Here is a 21,345-nt window from a genome sequence, read left to right as displayed (position 1 = left end):
ATCATATATTGTTCTGTGCATATTCTTCAAAATGTTATTGTCTTGTCAATGTTCCTCTTCTTCTAGTTTCCGTCATAGATTTTAAAAACTGACAAATGACCAATGATGTTGGATATTAGCAGACCACTTGTGGTATAAATATCAAAATCCTTAGTAAATATATTATCAATAAATGTGGAACTGTGTCCTGAGATTCTGCTAGGCCTTGTGATTTTAGGATATAAACGGCTTCCTACCACTTCCAAAGACTTGCACCTGGGGATAGGTTGATTGGCAACATTAAATTGGCCTTAGTGTGTGACTATGCGTGTGAATGGTTGTCTGTCAATCTGTGTTGGCTCTATGATGAGGTGATGACTTGTCCACGGTGTACCCTGTTTTCCGTCAGACTCCATTATCGTTGTTGTTATTGTTGTTGCACTTGGATTTTCAATATTTGTCCAGATTCTTAATCTCCTTGACTACAAGTACTGTTTGTCCGGACCTCCATTCACTTTGATAAAGATTTTGAAGTTAGTGCTCTAAGTTCCGTACATTTGTCTTTGTTTCCTCAAGTCGCGTGCTTTCTTGGCGAATTTCAGCATTGCTTTTAGTGAGATGCTTGTCCATGTACGCATTTGCACCCTTCATCTTTGCTTTCCTGTCTCAGCAATTCCAGTTTGGATTTCCTGTTTGCGTGCTTCACGATGATGACTGGGGTGGTGTTGTTGCCTCTTCTATTCAACGAAATGCATGCATCAATGGTGTTAATATTGACATACATTTCCTTTGATTGCAGAAAGTTGACCACTTGTTGTTCTGTTGAAGCAGCGTCCATGTTGCCTGGTTCTCCTCTGTTGTCAACTGCACTTGCATTGTATTGAAGATTATTGCATTATGATGTCATTTTGTCGTGTAAACAGATTCATTTCCTCTTTGATGTTTTCCAAAAACAATGATATTCCCCAAATCGGGGATATATTGTTGACCGGCATTGAGCTACTGTCAATGTAGCAATCTCCTCCCTGAAGTTCTCCAAATTAGTGTTATCGAGTTGCAACTGTTGGCGTACTGCTTCTGTCTCTATTTTAATGTTCTCCGCAACACTGCTGTTGTCTCAGTGGGTGTTGTCTTGCTACTTGGCATTCAACTGTTGGCTCAATGTTGCATTTTTCTCTTTCAGCTTCTCCCACCTCCCATTTTAATGATGTGTTGTCTTCTCTGAACTTTCTGATTTCCATCATGTCATCACTATATTCTTTTCTTTTTCTCCGTAATCTGTTCTTGGATACATTGCCTTGTACCTTAATTAGATTGTTTTGTAGAGTTCCTATTAACGCTTTAAAGTTCCACTTTTGGCAACGATGTAATGCTCTGTTGACGACTTCTTGTCGTGCTCATGGTTGCTCGGCAGCAAAGTGAAGCCATTGGGATGGTTAGCTTCCACGGCAAGCTAAGTGTTTTTTCACGTACCTTGCACTATCCAAAGCTGTGTCAGCCTTTATTGTCGATCACTTGTGTGGTCAGAAGCGCTTAAACTATGTCCAACTTTTTCGGTTTTGTTGTTTTTGTTTAAGCACCAATGTAATAATAATATATAATAATAATAATAATAATAATACATAATAATAATGATGATGCAAGTAACCATTTTAAATGCAATACACCGATTTTTCTTATGTTTACCATTATAATTAGAAAGTCAAGAACTGTTGATTATTAGATAAACAAACAAAAAAAATAAAATGGACTCTCAATTTATTTTAGCAAAAATTTAAATTAAATAAATATTTAACTTCATGAAGAGCAGTTTCTGATTCAGTTCATTTTCATTTGTTGCTTGATTAATTGACTTACTACTCGCCCAACCCTATTTTACTACAACTAAAATGAATTTTAAAAATTCATAAATTTGATTCCAATGGACATTTTATTTTCTCCTTTGCCATTCCTGATTCAGCGACTCATCACTGCCTGTCTTTGCAAGTACACTGTATTTACTTTATTCCTACTTACTCTGTGTGGGTGATATTCCTCCACCGATACTTGTTGTTTTTTGGAGGAGGGGCACTTTGATTCTCCCCTGGCATGAACATGTCATGGGGCAGCTTGACATTCTGGTAATCTTTGGCAAGGGTTAGGAGGGGGTAGCGGCTTGGGTGGCACTCAGGCAGAGACAGACGCAAGTCTGTATCCTCCGCCTGAAAAAGTCAAAATGTACTTAGATACACCCACATACACAAAGTTGATTCCTATCTACATATACACAGAGTCAAATCATATCTCTAGGACATAAAAATGCATCTGAATTCAAAAATAATGTATGCGCAATCTACAGGGTGCATTATTGCTGCAGGCATTCAGGAAAAAAACATGAAAATACACTGACTCCCACAAAAACACATTTTAACAGGACTGCATTTGAAACAAGTCATTCCTTGAAAATGACTAACCTTCAAGCTGAAGCGGGTATGGCAAGTAGTTGGAACAAACTCTTTGAAAGGCAAAGTGAAGTCTATATTGAGCGTCTCGCCACATGCTGCCAGGTACACTGCAAAAAAATTTAAATTGTTGGATTCAGTGAAATCATACACTGTATCACAACTCAACAAAAAGGTTGTTACTTTTTTAAATAAGGTATCGAATATATGATAATCATGATTATATTGTAACCTACATTTACCACATTTCCTTGTGATCTACACTGTTGAAATAATAAATCTTATAACTAAAGGGAAATTTCTAGAAATACAATTTTTAATTTTGGCAAGGGGAAAATACTTTTCAGTGTAAATATTATGTATAGCAGGGGTCAGGAACCTTTTTGGCTGAGAGAGCCATGAAAGCCAAATATTTTAAAATGTATTTCCGTGAGAGCCGTACAATATTTTATAACACTGAATACAACTAAATGTGTGCATTTTTAAGTAAGACCAACATTTTTAGAGTATAATAGGTCTCTTATTATTTTCAATAACTTTGTTATTCTGAAGTTATCCAAAAATAAATCAAATACTTCTAATGAACAGGTGAGGAAGAAAATGGATTGATGGATTAAGATGCATGAGAATGTTTTATATTATGAACGTTATTTTTAACACTGATTACCAGTGGAATTATTCATTACTTATCGTGTTAAGCAATGTCAGCTAAGATTTATCTGAGAGCCAGATGCGGTCATTGAAAGAGCCACATCTGGCTCTAGAGCCATAGGTTCCCTACCCCTGATGTATAGGATATGCTTTTGGTGTGTATTTTGCTTGTTTATAACCTGTTGTTTAAGTCTTTCTGCATTCAGTTCCCAAATTGCAAATGAAATCCTCCAGGCCCCACCTTCACCACAAAATATTGCACTTTATCTTCTGAAAATGGTTACTGTTTTTAAGTGTGTCTTGACGTCCAACGTCACCGCTATTTTTTTGTCAGTTCCGGTCCAAAAATTTAATTCATAAACAGTACATCGCTCGCGTTGGCACAAGACAGAAGAGCGGAGAGGATCGTCCTGGCAGTGAGCATGAATTAAAAATGCCCGGACGAGTACATCTGTCCATACCATATGTGACGTCACAAATGGCACTCTGTTACAGGGTCAGAGGCATCCAAAACTGTGTGCAAGATCACATCAAAATCCATGAACCATATAGTATGATTTGCATTGTTTAACACGGATAGCCAACATTGTAATAATGTTTAAAAGTAAAAAAGAGGAAAATCACCATAGGTCTCCTTTGAATATACTGTATATAACTGTTATATAAAACAGGCCTTAACCTTGTTTTTTTTTTAGTAAAAAAATTATATATCCTTTTTTTGGTTTAGCCAAGCAAACTGATAGCTGTGCTGCTCCAAAAGTCCTATAGAATATTATTTTTTCAATAAAAGTTACAGTAAAGTATGGTAAAGGTACTGGAAAGGGAGGGTGCTGAGAAAAATTTAAAAATCCGGGTGTTTCCCTGGGTAAAACAGAAGGGGTGACTAGGCCAGGGCCGATAATGAATTTTGCTGGACGATGTTTCGTCCAGCAAATTATTTGTTGAAAAAAAAAAGATATTATTTTCAGCATTATGTTGAGACCAAATTAAGCACTAATGTAATCTTTATATATGATAAAAATAATGCAAGTATTCCAAAAAACATATTTTCATTATTTTTTTTTACAATTTTAATTAAAAGGTCAAGAACCTTTAATTATCCTGAATAAAAAAACAATACCAATAAAACATACTTTCAGTTTCTGTTATTAAAAGTTTCACTACAAAATTCTAAATTTTGAAGTGCAGTTTTTCCCAGATGGAAAAACTGGGTCGTGTGGTTTGATAGTTTTTGTTGCAATCACTTTCCAACAAATTGGGTATGCTACATCTATGGTGTGTGTAGATGGGCTCATCTTGCTCACTCACTTGAAGCCAAATTATTCTCAGACTGGACATTTAGCTTAACAATCATCTTTTTTTTCCACCATTGTATTGTTACTTTTCAGTGCTTCTCACTAGCGAGTAGCCTTCTGTGTGTTAGCGAGCTTTCTCGCCTCTTACCACCGAGTCACAGATGGTAGATCACTGACAAGAAAATTCACTCGGTTTATTTAATGTATTGAATACTCACACTCAGGTGCTGAGAGCAATGCACAGAGGGAACCTTCTTGTACCCTTTATCAAGGCTTACATCAAAATGTTTGTCCACAGACTACACTTGTCATATTGTATTCTTCAACCATGTTTACGTTTTTTTTTTCTTGTTAAGTATAATTATTTTTTTTGTAATCATTAGTGGACTTCATAATGAACACATATAAAACGTGTTTATCATTACATTCACAACTAAATTGTCCCCACCGTTCTCCTGCTGTTTGGTGGAACAGTCGATCCAGTTGTGCTGGTTTGCTGCCCAGATCATCTCAAACTGGTGAAAGAGCACCTTGAATGTCCAAGAATAGGGAACAAAAGAGTAGATGTCTGGGGCGCTGTCACTCGCCCAGTCCTGAATCAAATCTGCCAAGGCAGAGACAAAGATTTGTTTCACCATTTGAAACTATCTTAATGTATAGAAAACATTACAGTATGATGCAGGTCAAAAAATGGTCAAGTTACAGCGTTGTGCTTGACTTGAACAAATTAAATCCCGACTACACAAAGTGATGTATAAGAAACATTTTGTCATGTGACAGCATGTGACTATCCCAGGATACGACTTCCCCAAATGTCAGTTTATCAAGCCAGATCGCTAACTTTTTTGTCATTAACATGTCAACTGTAAATGTTTTAACAGGATGTCAAAAAAATACAATTCAACTATTCTTGATATATTTCTTAAATTGATTCATAAACAATAAGCAAGGAAACTGTGGAACAGTTAGTCCTTAAGTTGCTATAAAAATAATTTGTAAAAATTGGAAAAATGCTAATAACCCACCCAATAAATGCCACTGTTATTTATATTATTTTGAATGAATATATGTTATTTCCAATAATTGAAATTATATTTGTAGTAAAAGGCACAAAAAGTGTCAAGTTGTTTTTCACCATGAACGCCTAATTTAGAAAACCAATCAGTGTTTTACTTGCTCTGTCATTTTATCTTAAAGGGGAACTGTACTTTTTTGTAATTTCGGATTATGTAAGACAAGCAAACATGTGTTGTTTTTAATGCATTCTACTCGTAGTTACTGTATATGTGAGCAAATGTCCGCTAACAATGTAGCCTACAGGAGTCCCACTTTTTTGCCTATAAAAGCGCTTAAGAAAACATCCAAACACCTCCATCAATGTTTTATATATACACTGTTAGTATGTACATACAGTAAATAATGTAGTGACAGGCAAATTTATAATAATGTGATATTTACATATTTTACTAATTCCAAGCCTATGGCAATGCATTAATTGTCTTAAAGCATCACACCTTTTGCTTTTTCCTTCGACAACATCACTGATTACTACTCACCTTGTGAAGGCCAACAAACATAATAAAACATCAGATACTGTACAATGTCTGCTGTCACTACAATACCAAATACCAACTGATATGATGTTGATATATTCCCGTGGTAGATGAAGAATGACTCAAAATCCTTACAAAGAAAAATGCCAGGTGCAATAAGTGTTTTTCTCGACATTTCCGTATAGCAAAGTTAACCAACTCGCCAGATTGTGTCCTCAACCTTCACTATCAAGGTGAGAGGCATTATTTATGATCCAGAATTCACTTTCACAAGCTCCTAGGCGAGAAACCAGCTCACCAGCCGATTATGTTATTATAGCAGCATAAGCTCGTTAGTGCTCTGTAATCATGGCGCCGCTATAAATAGTTTGTCTGCATTAGCACTTATAATACCAATGTCACTAATATTTTGTTAATATTCAGGTCATAAAATTTACAAAACCCAAAACCAGTGAAGTTGGTACGTTGTGTAAATCGTAAATAAAAGCAGAATACGATGATTTGCAAATTATTTTTTAACTTGTATTCAATTGAATAGACTGCAAAGACAAGATATTTAATGTTCGAACTGAGAAATTTGTGTTTTTTTGGCAAATAATCAGTAACTTAGAATTTCATGGCAGCAACACAATGCAAAAAAGTTGGCACAGGGGCATTTTTACCACTGTGTTACATGGCCTTTCCTTTTAACAACACTCAGTAAAGGTTTGGGAACTGAGGAGACCAAATTTTGAAGGTTTTCAGGTAGAATTATTTCCCATACTTGCTTGAATCACAGTTTAAGTTGTTCAGCTGTCCGGGGTCTCCGTTGTCGTATTTTACGCTTCATATTGTGCCACGCATTTTCAATGGGAGACAGGTTTGGACTACAGGCAGGCCAGTTTAGTACCCGCACTCTTTTACTACAAAGCCACGCAGGTGTAACACGTTGCTTGGTATTGTCTTTCTGAAATAAGCAGGGGCGTTCATGATAACGTTGCTTGGATGGCAACATATGTTGCTCCAAAACCTGTATGTACCTTTCAGCATTATTGGTGCCTTCACAGATGTGTAAGTTACCCATGCCTTGGGCCCTAATACACCCCTATACCATCACAGATGCTGACTTTTGAACTATGCGTCTATAACAGTCCGGATGGTTCTTTTCCTCTTTGGTCCAGATGACCCGACCTTCGCAGTTTCCAAAAAACTATTTGAAATTTGGACTCGTCAGACCACAGAAAACTATTCCACTTTGCATCAGTCCATCTTAGATGATCTCAGGTCCAGCGAAGCCTGCAGCTTTTCTGGGTGTTGTTGATAAATGGCTTTCGCTTTCCATAGTAGTTTTAACTTGCGCTTACACATGTAGCGACAAACTGTAGTTACTGAAAGTGGTTTCTAAAGTGTTCCTGAGAGTGTGATGGTATCTTTTACACACCAATATCGCTTTTTGACGCAGTACCGCCTTTTGATGATATTATGGACTGTAGATGGTGAAATCCCTAAATTCCTTGCAACAGCTCGTTGAGAAATGGTGTTCTTAAACTGTTGGACAATTTGCTCACAAATGTGTTCACAAAATGGTGACCCTCACCCCATCCTTCTTTGTGAATGACTGAGCATTTCATGGAAGCTGCTTTTATACCCAATCATGGCACTCAGCCTGTTCACCTGTGGGATGTTCCCAATAAGTGTTGAATGAACATTTCTCAACTTTCTCAGTCTTTTTTGCCACTTGTGGCAGCTTTTTTGAAACATGTTGTAGGCATCAATTTCCAAATGAGCTAATATTTGCAAAAAATAAAGTTTCTCAGCTTGAACGTTAAATAGATTGTCTTTGCAGTCTATTTAATTGAATATAGATTGGAACAGATTAGCAAATCATTGTATTTTGTTTTTATTTAGGATTTAAACAACCTGTCAACCTCACTGGTTTTGGGTTTTGTAAATGGTGTATTGTTGGTGGTTTTTAAATGGTTATGTAGAAGGCTTCATGGGTGGTAAATAGCACCCTTCATTGACTCAATAGTAAGCAGACTTGTATTTATGTGTTACAATGGTTTAATAAAATAAATCTGTCTTCTTGTCTCTCACAATGATTCTGAACAAATCCCCCTAAAATTTAAGTTCCCCTATAAACACAATTTATCTGGATTCTAATGGGTTAAGTCTCCCCTTCTGAGCTTCCAAACATGTTTAATACTGTTACTGTTCTATCCGTACGACTCACCAGTGAAGAAATTTTTCTGGGCATAGATGAAGTGGTAAGTGGCCTTGTACACTTCAATCTCACACTGCCAGGATTGAGGCATGTTCCATACCTTCGGGTAGCTGGCAATCACATGGAACTAAAATATGGAAGTCAGAAAACATTCAACTTGTTAAATACTTCATCTGCAGGTTAAAATCATAAGCATCTTTCTCAAAAACTACAGCTGCAGAGTAATTAGCTGCTACTTACAGCTAACATTTCAGCCTCAAGAAGAGTCCTGTACTGCATGCTGCTAGTGGTGTCAACATGAAGCAGCTGCCCTTTGATGGTGGGCGAGTAGCCTTAAGGAAGGGGCAAAAAGCAGCACAGTTAATTCTCTAAAAAGATGCATCAGCCCTATACTTGCAGTCTAATTAAAACTATTGCAATTGAGTGTATTATATACACAAAATAGCCTCGTCAAAAAAAAAAATCTAAAAAGATTTGCAATCTTTTTTGACAACAACATGCCATCTAATTACTAAATAATTGCCAATGTTTTAAAAACTTATTTTACTTGGGAGCTGCACACAAACACTGCCATTATACTCAAGGGCTGGCATGACAACCTACACTTCATCCCCGTAACGAGTCTCAACGACTCCACATGCCATCATTCATCACCTCGTCGGAGGAGCGATCACATTTATCAGTTGACTTTTCTTTTGACTTGTCTTGGGGATGAAATTATATTAAAGTTTCATATCACAGTTATTGTGACCAAAATGATCACTGTTAATATTATCACAGTATTGTTGAATGTGCTTAAAAAGTCTTTATACACATACTGAAATCTATAGATTTCTTGAAATATCTAAAATAGATTTTAGTTATTAATTTTAGAAAGCCACCTCACTTGCATTTTTGGGGTTCTTATGCTTCACTGATAAAAGTGTTTTGGAGTATATCGATCACTCTGGTCTAAAGAGAGCAGCTTTTAGGTTTAATGTGCACAATTAACTAGCTTAGTTATTTAAACAGTAATGTATTTAAATAAGTTTAGATCGGGGTATGCAGTTTCTTAATTAGGAGGAATGTAAATGTCTCTTGTATTCATGTTAGCATTTTTGCGAACATGCTAGCACCAGTCAATCCGTGCGTTTATCAAAGTGGTGCTCTCAATCAGTGTTTTTCGATATTTTTAAATTAAAACAGTAACCACTGAGAGTATTACCATGGTAAAAATTAATACTGTTTATCGTTACATCCCTAACTTAATTACCTGCCTGAATGTACAGTATTGTCAGGTGAACGATTCAATTGTCGAGTAAGAGTCAGATGTTTTTGACTTGATGAACTATGTTGTGGCTTTTCATTTATCAGGCGTTCTACACTTTCCACTAATGATTTTTCACGACTTCTTCAATACTTTTTACCGAAGTTCCATGACCAAAAGAGATAATTTTATCTGGACCAATGGAAACTAATTATTGCAACACTCAGTTAAATTAGGTACACACTTGAAATCTATGGTTCCCTTTTAAAGGAAAAAAAAACAGACAAGCACACTTAGATACAGTACATAGTCTCATATTTTAGTTTCAACATATTTAGTCTTTACTTGTGCTCACAGCCTCACAAATAAATCAGTTTGGAGGACAAATGGGGGTTTAGGCTTTATTCAAACAGCACTACATATGCCGTTTGTTGAAGACACTAATAACAGTAAGAGCCTTTTTAAGTGCAGAGCAAGCCCAAAAGCACAGACATAGGCACACTTGTTCTCACCACCGGTACAATCTGGCTGTCCGGGAAAATAGCGGCGAAAAGACAGTTTCCTCGGACGACTTGAATGAGTTGTATGAAAACACGCATTTTAATGCCAACAATATCTTAGCTTTGAGGACTTCCATTTTTTGCGGAAATGTCTGAAGTGGTCTGCTTTGTTGCTCTGAAGCCGAAGGGTATTGTACTACTAGTAACTCTGATCACAATTTTGTGAGCTTTTCCTTTCAAGTGGCTAACAAGTGCGGCCACGCCCGTATTCAAAATGTCAAATAAACCTTCTATTTGCATGTTTTGGGCTATTGTCTTCATAGGTCGTGGGCACTTGTACGCCGTAAAAAAAAATCGCAATTCATCTTTCATTAAGATATCAAAAGTATTTGGATAAATGTAAACTTTAGATATATTTCTATAACTTTTCCAAAATGTGAGATTTATATTTTATTTTCAATAACATTTCCATGACTTTTACACATTTTGGAATTTTGCCTGTCGTTCACAATCATTATGAAAGACAAAATAAAATAAAATAAATAAAAGTCTGCTTACAGCAGAGCCAATGAGGGCTCCTCTAGTTTGCCCATAAATTCCAATAAACAACCATTCAAAAACTGCCAACAATACTCCATATACATTTTGAGATTTAAATATTAACCATAGTGATAATGTTATTATAAGCTCTAACGCAGATAAACTATTTATAGCGGCGTCGTGATCACTTCCGTGTCTCCCAGTTTACCGTATTTTTCGGTCTATAAGTCGCAGTTTTCGACTTGTGTGTGAAATTATTAACATATTACCATAAAATATCAATTAATATTATTTAGCTCATTCAAGTAAGAGACTAGACGTATAAGATTTCATCGGATTTAGCGATTAGGAGTGACAGATTGTTTGGTAAATGTATATCATGTTCTATATGTTATAATTATTTGAATGACTCTTACCATAATATGTTACGTTAACATAACAGGCACGTTCTCAGTTCTTATTTATGCGTCATATAACGTACACTTATTCAGCCTGTTCACTATTCCTTATTTATTTTAAATTGCCTTTCAAATGTCTATTTTTGGTGTTGGGTTTTATCAAATAAATTTCCCCCAAAAATGCAATTATGCTCCAGTGTGACTTATTAATGTTTTTTTCCTTCTTTACTATGAATTTTCGGCAGGTGCGACTTATACTCCAGAGCGACTTATACTCCGAAAAATACAATATATCATCAAGAAGTCTGGTGCTTCCTCGCTTTCTTGTAGGTTTATTCTAGATCATAAATCATGCATCTCACCTGGACATGAGACGTCTGAGTAGGTATTCCGACAAGTTGGTACACTTTGAGAGCCATTTAAGACCCGAACCTGGCAATGTCTTAAAACCTATACTGTGATAAAGATCCCAGGCTCCTGTGATAACTATATATTTTAAAATACGTTATTTGTCATATAAATAATAATAGAACCATTTTAAAATGGATCACAAAGCCTCTTAATTTAGCATGTGGCATATCAGTAACATATTATGTAATTTCTATTTTTAGTATTTGCTCAAAAATATTACTAATCCACTTTCTAAATTACTGTCAACTGCTGTTTACTTTCTTCTGTAACATGGCTCCTTCTACACATCTGTTAAATTGCAATAAGCACCTATTTTTCTGTAGTTGGATACTTTAAATTAGTTTTGGGTGACATAAAAAATGTGGGTATCAACCCAAGCATTAACAGTTACTGATCATTTTTAAGATCATTGAATGGTTACATTTTTGATTACAATTATAATCAGACAAAATCACAGAACTGTGTTGTAAACATATCCATTAAATATTTTAATGGTTTCCGCTATTGGTTCTGATATATTTCCCTTGGTTTTTGCCCCTAAAGGCCTGACCAAGGACTTATTTCCTGAGTCTGTAAATAACAAAAATGACAGAATATTTTTTGATAGTAAAAATAATACTCTAACCACGCTGGTACAAAGCTGATAACTATACTACCGGTACTTGGTATCGTTATTGTTGATATATGTATCAATCCTCCCACCTTTGTTTACACTTAGGAGCTCGAATTTGCAGGTAGCATATCTATATGGTGTGTAGCATGTTTGGCTATTACTTGTTCTCCAGTGATGAAGATTACTGACTTAGAAAGTGGCTTCACATTGTGGTGGAACAATAGCTACTAGCAAGAATGCTACATTGCTTTGAAGAAGTGTTCGTTCGCTTGTCACCGTAAAATTTGCGGGACACAGCTAGAATGTGTAATTGAAACTCATAACAATATGACTGAAGAATTAAAAGCTATATCATCAGCCAAATTGATATCATTTATATCAGACGTCTCCAAACCAGATCCCGTCCTCCAGCGTCCAAAATCTGGCCCGCGGGAAGTTCCAATTGAAAAAATTTGAAAAAAGTATATTATATATATATATACATATATATATTTATATACACACTCACACACACACGTATACATAAATACATATGTACATATACACATACACAAATATATATACACATGTATACATAAATACATATCTACATATACACATACACTCATATATATGTATATATACACACATATGCATATATACAGTATATATATATATATATACTATATATGTATATACACACACATATATACACACCCAGAGACATATAATATATATATATATATATACATACAGATATACATTTACACATATATACATACACATGTATACATACACACATATATAATACATACATATATACATATACACATATATATATACATACATATATATATATAAATATACATACACACACATATATACTTACACACACATATATATATTTATAGATATATAAACACATACAGTGGGTTCAAAAAAGTATTTTTCAGCCACCGATTGTGCAAGTTCTCCCACTTAAAATGATGACAGAGGTCTGTAATTTTTATCATAGGTACACTTCAACTGTGAGAGACAGAATGTGAAAAAAAAATCCAGGAATTCACATTGTAGGAATTTTAAAGAATGTATTTGTAAATTATTGTGGAAAATAAGTATTTGGTCAACCATTCAAAGCTTTCACTGATAGGAGGTTTTGGATCAAAATCTCACGATACATGGCCCCATTCATTCTTTCCTTAAAACGGATCAATCGTCCTGTCCCCTTAGCAGAAAAACAGCCCCAAAGCATGATGTTTCCACCCCCATGCTTCACAGTACGTATGGTGTTCTTGGGATGCAAATCAGTATTCTTCTTCCTCCAAACAGGATGAGTTGAGTTCATACCAAAAATTTATATTTTGGTTTCATCTGACAACATGACATTCTCCCAATCCTCTGCTGTATCATTCATGTGCTCTCTGGCAAACGTCAGACGGGCCTGGACATGCACTGGCTTAAGCAGGGGGACACATCTGGAACTGCATGATCTGATTCCCTGTCGGCGTAGTGTGTTACTGATGGTAACCTTTGTTACTTTGGTCCTAGCTCTCTGCAGGTCATTCACCAGGTCCCCCCGTGTGGTTGTGGGACTTTTGCTCACCGTTCTCATGATCATTTTGACCCCACAGGATGAGATCTTGCGTGGAGCCTCAGATCGAGGGAGATTATCAGTGGATAATTGCTCCCACAGTTGATTTGTTCACACCAAGCTGCTTGCCTATTGTAGATTCACTCTTCCCAGTCTTGTGCAGGTCTACAATTCTTTTCCTGGTGTCCTTCGACAGCTCTTTGGTCTTGGCCATAGTGGAGTTTGGAGTCTTGACTGTTTGAGGCTGTGGACAGGTGTTTTTTATACAGATAACGAGTTCAAACAAGTGCCATTAATACAGGTAACGAGTGGAGGACAGAAGAGCTTCTTAAAGATGAAGTTACAGGTCTGTGAGAGCCAGAGATCTTCCTTGTTTGAAGTGACCAAATACTTATTTTCCACCATAATTTACAAATAAATTCTTTAAAATTCCTACAATGTGAATTCCTGGATTTTTTTTTCACATTCTGTCCCTCACAGTTGAAGTGTACCTATGATGAAAATTACAGACCTCGTCATCATTTTAAGTGGGAGATATATATATATATACACATATATATATACACATATACACACATATATACATATATATATACACATATATATACACATATATATACACACATATATATGCATATATATATATATATGCATATATATATATATATATATATATGCATATATATATATATATATATATATATATATGCATATATATATATATATATATATATATATACGCATATATATATATATATATATATATATATATACGCATATATATATATATATATATATATATACGCATATATATATATATATATATATATATATATATGTATATATATATATATGCATATATATATATATATATATATATGCATATATATATATATATATATATATATATGCATATATATATATATATATATATATGCATATATATATATATATATATATATATGCATATATATATATATATATATATATATATATATATATATATATATATATATATATATATATATATATGTACACACACACACATATATATTAATGTTGTCCTGATACCAATATTTTGGTACCAGTACTTTTCAGGGGTGGTATAGTACAGTACATAACTCATTAGTATTGCGGTACTACACTAATATTGGTATACATACACACACACACACACACACACACACACACACACACACACACACACACACACACACACACACATACATACATACACATATATACATACAGCCCGGCACAAAGCCAAATTTTTTTAACCTTATGCAAAGTTGAGGGACCTCTGATTTATATCGTATATATCCCACAACCCTAATAGCGATAATAGGTAATTAGTCAGTACAAAAACAACATCTTACAGGCTTCTACAGTATTTTACAGGAACCCAGTCGGTGTTGTCATTTTAGTTTAAAAGTCCTACCAATCTCTCCAACAGTCATGGGGATGTTGACTTCCAGGTAAGAACCTGCCCCTACATTCACATGGATGGCATTGGTTTCCTAATACAAGAATGTACACCGAGCAACATGGAAAGAGAGAAAAGAGAGTTATAAAAGAAAAAAACACACAGTATTGACATTATAAAAGTCATAATTCTCTGTCAACCAATTGACAGTCTACTGCCACCTAACCACTATCTTTTCATATCATTGGTTAGTACATAAAAGACGGTGAAGATAAGTGGTAGAAAAGGAATGTTGGTACGTTTCCTGAAGGAAAACAAAATAAGATGTATGGTAACAAACATGGAAGAAAAAGTACTAAAGGAAAGTAACAGAACAGTTAATAATAGTGTTGACCTACCCGATTTTTGGTAAAAAGCAGATCAATAGTCGCGTCAGCAATGATGTTCATGCGCAGCTCAAAGGCCTGGATCTGCCTTGGCTCTCCTGGCTGGGCCATTTCAGTCACCTTCATATCCTGGTAGTCTGCCGGCAGGAAAAACTTCCACAAGGAGTCCCTGTGAAATATTTATTATACTCTATGTATTTGTGAATGTATTGGTTTCAATGCAAATATCGCTTTTGAGAGGTTTTGTAGAATAAAACCTAAATTCAGGTGGCAGGCTTTATGTCATATTTTGTTTTGCTATCCAGTGTTTTTATGCATGCTCTTATGTGTGCACCTCTGACGATCCACCCATGGGCCATAGTTGAAGTCTGTTCCTTTTCCACAGACAATGTCCAGACCCCAACATGGAGGGAGGTCTTGCAGCTTATCTTCTTCACTGGTAGTCTCAACTTCTTCCACACTTTCTTTTTCAACTGGCACCAGACCTGCAGACATCCAACAAAAAGCAGTGCGTGCGTGCGTGTGTGCGTGCGTGCGTGTGTGCGTGCGTGCGTGTGTGTGTGTTGCAAATTAGACAGGTGGTCCAGCTAGTTGTTGTTCTTTTGGCTTTGTTAATAAAAAGTGCATCCATCACCCCCTTGTTATGTTTGTTTGATATGCAGTACTGTAAAGCGCTTTGTATTGTATTCAAAGAGTCCAAACCTTTACAAAAATATGGACTTTTTTCGAGACTGAAACCAATTATTCATGATTACATGGTTTCATATGAAAGAATTTGTTTCAATATACAAACTGTTGTATTTACGAACCCTGTTCAAGAAGTTTGGTAAATTAAACTTCCACAGTATTCTTAGTATGTGTGAGTTGTTTATACCTGGCTCATCTTGGTAATAGTATATGTCTACATCATTGGACTGCATGACAACAAAGCCTTCGCCCATCAGTCTTGGGGGTCTGCAAAAAAACGCTAATACATTTTAGTGACTAGGTCATGAACTTCATAGGCCAGGCCTGTTTAAACATTGTATACCGAAGACAACTTGATGGATGAGTATATAAATGAACAGAAACACAGTTTTTTAAATATATCAAAAAATGATCAAAATACGAGACTGTGAAAAATATATATATGGTAGGACTGAGAAGTACTGAAGATCCTATAATTTAGTATAATCATTATTGTTATGACAATATTACATTGAAATGATGATTAATACATGCAGACAGTTTGAATTAAGATAACAGCTTCAGACTTCACAAAACATAAGTAGTGCATGGTGAGATGTTGCCACAGCATATGAAATTGGCCTTACTCATCATTCTGCATGCCAACATAGCGTGGACTGGGAACCAGCATGACACGCACATTCTCCAGTGAGCCCTTAATAATGTGCATGTACTGGTCGAGGTGGCTGGATGGAGGCTTGGTGGCGTAGGTCAGAAAGGCATCCTCAAAGTTCAAACACAAAGTCTGCGAGAGGTGGTGGTTCCCAAATGCCAAACGACCCTTCAAAAGCAGCAAGCAAACACAAACACACGGGTTAGCGAGGCTTGCCAAACATACGGAGAACATCTTAAAACAAAGTAGGACTTCACAAAATCATATTTCCTTACTGTATGTATTACAATCACATCAGTAAGCTTAAAGGGGCTGTTTGCAACATTTACACAGATGCCTAGAGGACGCTACTGTAACTTTCTAATATACTTTGGGCGTCATATCCCGCCATCTTACAACTTATAAGACGTAATGACGTAACTGCGTACGTACATACGTACGTAACACGCATTAGCTTTGATGTTGTTAGATATTAATAGCACTTTGGTTAATTAGTGTTCGCTGTCAGTAGCTGTCATAATAACAACATGACTGCAAATCGTATGTTGCTCCCCTCCGACTGCTTTTTGGTGTGTGCACGCACCCCCTGCGCATACATTTTCACAAGACAGGGTGATTGACTTTAGTAAAACACCATTCATTTTATTCGGCTCATTAAATTTTTTATTACATAAACTTAGTAATTGTAAAAAATAGAGACAGTTTCAAAACAAATGTGTTCTGTTAAAACACTAACGGTAACATAATCTAACCGATGGTGTTCTTGCTATATTTTTTGGTTTGAAAAATGTAACCGTGAGGAAGTTGCAAACAGACCCTTTAAGGTGGTAAATAGTGAGGAACGCACCGTGCTGATGTTAACTTTGATGACAGGAATGAGGGAGCGCCATGATGATGTTGGGTCTGGATTCTCTGTTTTAATGTTCACACTGCAAAATACCCCCAAAAAATTCAGCTGTGCCAGTATAATGAACAGAATAAGTTGTTCTAGTTTATGTTCACAAAAAAAACATCCATTCAACATCATCCATCAATTCTACCATTTCATAACTCTGCAGTCAATAGATCATGTTAGCAAATATAATAATAATTAATCAAAACAGAAAAAAGGAATACTTAGGTCTGTTTTGTTAATTGGATCACTGACAATTGTCAATCCAAAAAAAACCTACAGTATACACAAAAAAAGACCTCTATCGGTACGGTCAGGGGTGTGAAAACTGTTTGTGCTGTTACAACTAGACTATGATTGTAACTTGATAAGGTGTAAGGTGTTTATTTTAATATATTTTGTTGTTCAATTGTCTGCAGAACGTGTGTTTTATTCTGTGTCTATTCAGGGCAGCGTGGCTCAGATGGTGGAGCGGCCATACAGAAACTTGAGGATTCCCGGTACAAGTCCAACTTCCGCCATTCTAGTCACTGCTGTTGTTTCCTTGGGCAAAACACTTCATACATCTTGCGTATGAGTATGAATTTGAATTAATGTTCAGTGGTTGGTCGGAGAGTCCAATCTCAAATAGGCAGCTGTGGCTAAAGATTAAACTTTCCACTAATTTAGTTCTCACAATTTCTCAATGTTATTATTACAATGCTGTACTGGAGAGGAGGCTACGCCGGATAGTCGAACCTCGGATTCAGGAGGAACAGTGTGGTTTTCGTCCTGGTCGTGGAACTGTGGACAAGATCTACACTCTCAGGAGGGTCCTTGAGGGTGCACGCGAGTTTGCCCAACCAGTCTACATGTGCTTTGTGGATTTGGAGAAGGCATTCGACCGTGCTCCTCGGGAAGTCCTGTGGGGAGTACTCAGAGAGTATGGGGTATTGGACTGTCTGATTGTGGCGGTTCGCTCCCTGTACGATCAGTGTCAGAGCTTGGTCCACTTTGCCGGCAGCAAGTCCGACACGTTTCCAGGGAGGGTTGGACTCTGCGAAGGTTGTCCTTTGTCACCGATTCTGTTCATGACTTTTATGGACAGAATTTCTAGGCGCAGTCAAGGCGTTGAGGGGATCCGGCTTGGTGGCTGCAGGATTAGGTCTCTACTTTTTGCATATGATTTTGTCCCGATGGCTTCATCTGGCCAGGATCTTCAGCTCTCATTGAATCGGTTCGCAGCAGAGTGTGAAGCGACCGGGATGAGAATCAGTCTGAGTCCATGGTTGTTGCCCGGAAAAGGGTGGAGTGCCATCTCCAGGTTGGGAAGGATACCCTGCCCCAAGTGGAGGAGTTCAAGTATCTAGGAGTCTTGTTCACGAGTGAGGGAAGAGTGGATCGTGAGATCGACAGGCGGATCGGTGCGGCGTCTTCAGTAATGCGGATGCTGTATCGATCCGTTGTGATGAAGAAGGAGCTGAGCCGGAAAGCAAAGCTCTCAATTTACCGGTCGATCTACGTTCCCATCCTCGCCTATGGTCATGAGTTTTGGGTTATGACCGAAAGGACAAGATCACGAGTACAAGCGGCCAAAATGAGTTTCCTCCGCCGGGTGTCGGGGCTCTCCCTTAGAGATAGGGTGAGAAGCTTTGCCATCTGGGGGGAGCTCAAAGTAAAGCCGCTGCTCCTCCACATCGAGAGGAGCCAGATGAGGTGGTTCGGGCATCTGGTCAGGATGCCACCCGAACGCCTCCCTAGAGAGGTGTTTAGGGCACGTCCGACCGGTAGGAGGCCACGGGGAAGACTCAGGACACGTTGGGAAGACTATGTCTCCCGGCTGGCCTGGGAACGCCTTGGGATACCCCGGGAAGAGCTGGACGAAGTGGCTGGGGAGAGGAAAGTCTGGGCTTCCCTGCTTAGGCTGCTGCCCCCGTGACCTGACCTCGGATAAGTGGAAGAAGATGGATGGATGGATGGATTATTACAATGTTATTATCAAGTAACCCTGATGGGTTGCATCAGAAGACCAATATAAGCAGATCAATATTTGCAGATCAAGTTAACAATTAAATGTCGGTTGATAAATGCTCAACTATTACAGAAAAAAAATTTATTAACTTGGTGTTGTAGCTGACAATGAATATTATCTATTAGGTTGTGACGGTAGAGGTAACCCTCGGTAGTTCATTTCTAGTAGGTTTTTGGTGTTTAGGGAGAACAATTTTTTTTCAAATCAAAAATGTATATTTTCCTAAGTTAACAGCTACTAAAGACAACACTTTCAAATTGTACAATTCCCCTTATTCCTTGACTACTCGAATACACCAAGCGGTGACCCAATTTGCGGACATTTGTTACCACAAATATATTTTCTCAAATGAAAAGACAAAATGCATTTGGAATTAGAGTTAGTGCAAAATAAAGTGTGACAGCATAAAACAAGTCCAATGATCATTTCAGGAGCAAGTTTTTATCAACTAATTGTGGATAAAAAATAATTTTGTGGGAAAACACAAACTTGAAGTGTCTGCAGAGGTTTTTAATACATGGTATATCCGATGGTTTGAATCACAAAAAACACAAATATAAAGAGTCATTAAAAATATTTAGATATACATATTTTTTTCTTCAGATTCATTCTTTACATGAATTCAATATAGTCTGGCCCAATAGTTCAGTCACATAGTTTGACCTACGAGTCTGAGTTCTTGGCGGAATTCGTTCAGGCAACAATGTGAGCTGCAGTGATGCAATGCGGTTTCACGCGAGTATCATTCATCAGATTTGAATGAAGATGGTGCTTCTTTAAATTGCTGTCAATCAAATTCTATGATCATGCTAGCCCTAAATCTTTATTTTACTCTTCTGTATGATGTGAAGTATGAGAGGGGGAGGCATGGGTGGAGGCACCAGAGCGCCCAGTATTTTACCATGTACTGTTGCATTTGTACTTATCTAAATTATCTTATTGTTTAATGCAGTAGTTCTCAAACCTTTTTCACCAAGCACCACCTCAGAATAAACTTGGCTCTCTAATTACCACCAAAATGACCAACATTAAAATACAGTTGCGTAGTAGGCCTAAGTGTTCATTAAAAACAAGGCAGAGGTCTTATTCAGCAAGTATGTTTAATGTTTTTGGCCACCGTAACATTACAAATAGTATGAACAGTAACACTGTTTTAAATAAGGGAAAATAAAACACTGTACGCCAAGAATTGGTTGGCATACCACCAGATCAGGGATGTCAAACTCGATTTTATTGTGGGCCAGATCGCAGTTATGGCTGCCATTAGAGGGCCGCTTGTAACAGCAAATAATGTATGAATTTGTCTCTGGATTTCATTATTTATTATAAAAAATATTTTAAGTAGACTGTCAATTTTACAGTAAAATATTTACATATACAAATTGTTACTGTAAAATAGTGTTTTGTTTTGTTTTTTTACAACATTTTACGGTAAAAGGAAAAACAGTACAACTGTTTTTTTGTTGTTTTTCGCGTGGGGCGGTTACGGAAAAAGCTAGCAGCTTAGTTTTTTTGTGTTAAATGACATTGGTTTTTACAACATTATATTGTTAGTGGGAAAACAATACAAGTTATTTTTCTATTTTGGCAACTTAGCTGGCAGTTTTTCTACCGTGAAAACCAATGTATTGTCTTTCAATTTACAGTAAAACATTGTTAAAAACAACAACCGTAGATTTTACAGTCACAAACTGGCAGCTCAGTCAACAGAATTTGACGCAAAAAACAGTCGTAGTTTTTTTGTTTCCAATTTACAGTAATATGCTGTAAAAACCAACGTAAAATGTATTGTAATTTTTTTTTATTTCATGGGTAGTTTGCTGTAAAGTTAAGTATTTTCATTTAGACAAAAACATGTTTGGGAAGTATAACATACTGTAATATTTGTTGCAAT

The 21,345-nt window shown here is 36.6% G+C and overlaps 1 protein-coding gene across 1 annotated transcript in view; it reads right to left on the bottom strand.

Annotated features, from left to right (window-relative positions):
* kiaa1109 (KIAA1109 ortholog) overlaps nucleotides 1-21,345 on the bottom strand; it is a 236,469-nt gene that overhangs the window by 171,663 nt on the left and 43,461 nt on the right. The window contains exons 7-17 of the mRNA XM_061895057.1: nucleotides 17,396-17,477; nucleotides 16,523-16,716; nucleotides 16,084-16,163; nucleotides 15,544-15,694; nucleotides 15,222-15,378; nucleotides 14,839-14,917; nucleotides 8,363-8,454; nucleotides 8,132-8,249; nucleotides 4,815-4,970; nucleotides 2,433-2,530; nucleotides 1,996-2,180 (exon numbers count right to left, since the gene is read on the bottom strand). Coding sequence (XP_061751041.1) covers nucleotides 1,996-2,180; nucleotides 2,433-2,530; nucleotides 4,815-4,970; nucleotides 8,132-8,249; nucleotides 8,363-8,454; nucleotides 14,839-14,917; nucleotides 15,222-15,378; nucleotides 15,544-15,694; nucleotides 16,084-16,163; nucleotides 16,523-16,716; nucleotides 17,396-17,477 — 1,392 coding nt within the window. The remainder of the gene's footprint in view (nucleotides 1-1,995; nucleotides 2,181-2,432; nucleotides 2,531-4,814; nucleotides 4,971-8,131; nucleotides 8,250-8,362; nucleotides 8,455-14,838; nucleotides 14,918-15,221; nucleotides 15,379-15,543; nucleotides 15,695-16,083; nucleotides 16,164-16,522; nucleotides 16,717-17,395; nucleotides 17,478-21,345) is intronic.

This window comes from Nerophis ophidion, linkage group LG03 (genome assembly GCF_033978795.1).
Source record: "Nerophis ophidion isolate RoL-2023_Sa linkage group LG03, RoL_Noph_v1.0, whole genome shotgun sequence".
NCBI classification, from domain to species: domain Eukaryota; kingdom Metazoa; phylum Chordata; class Actinopteri; order Syngnathiformes; family Syngnathidae; genus Nerophis; species Nerophis ophidion.
This window is presented reverse-complemented; position numbering and strand designations above follow the sequence as displayed.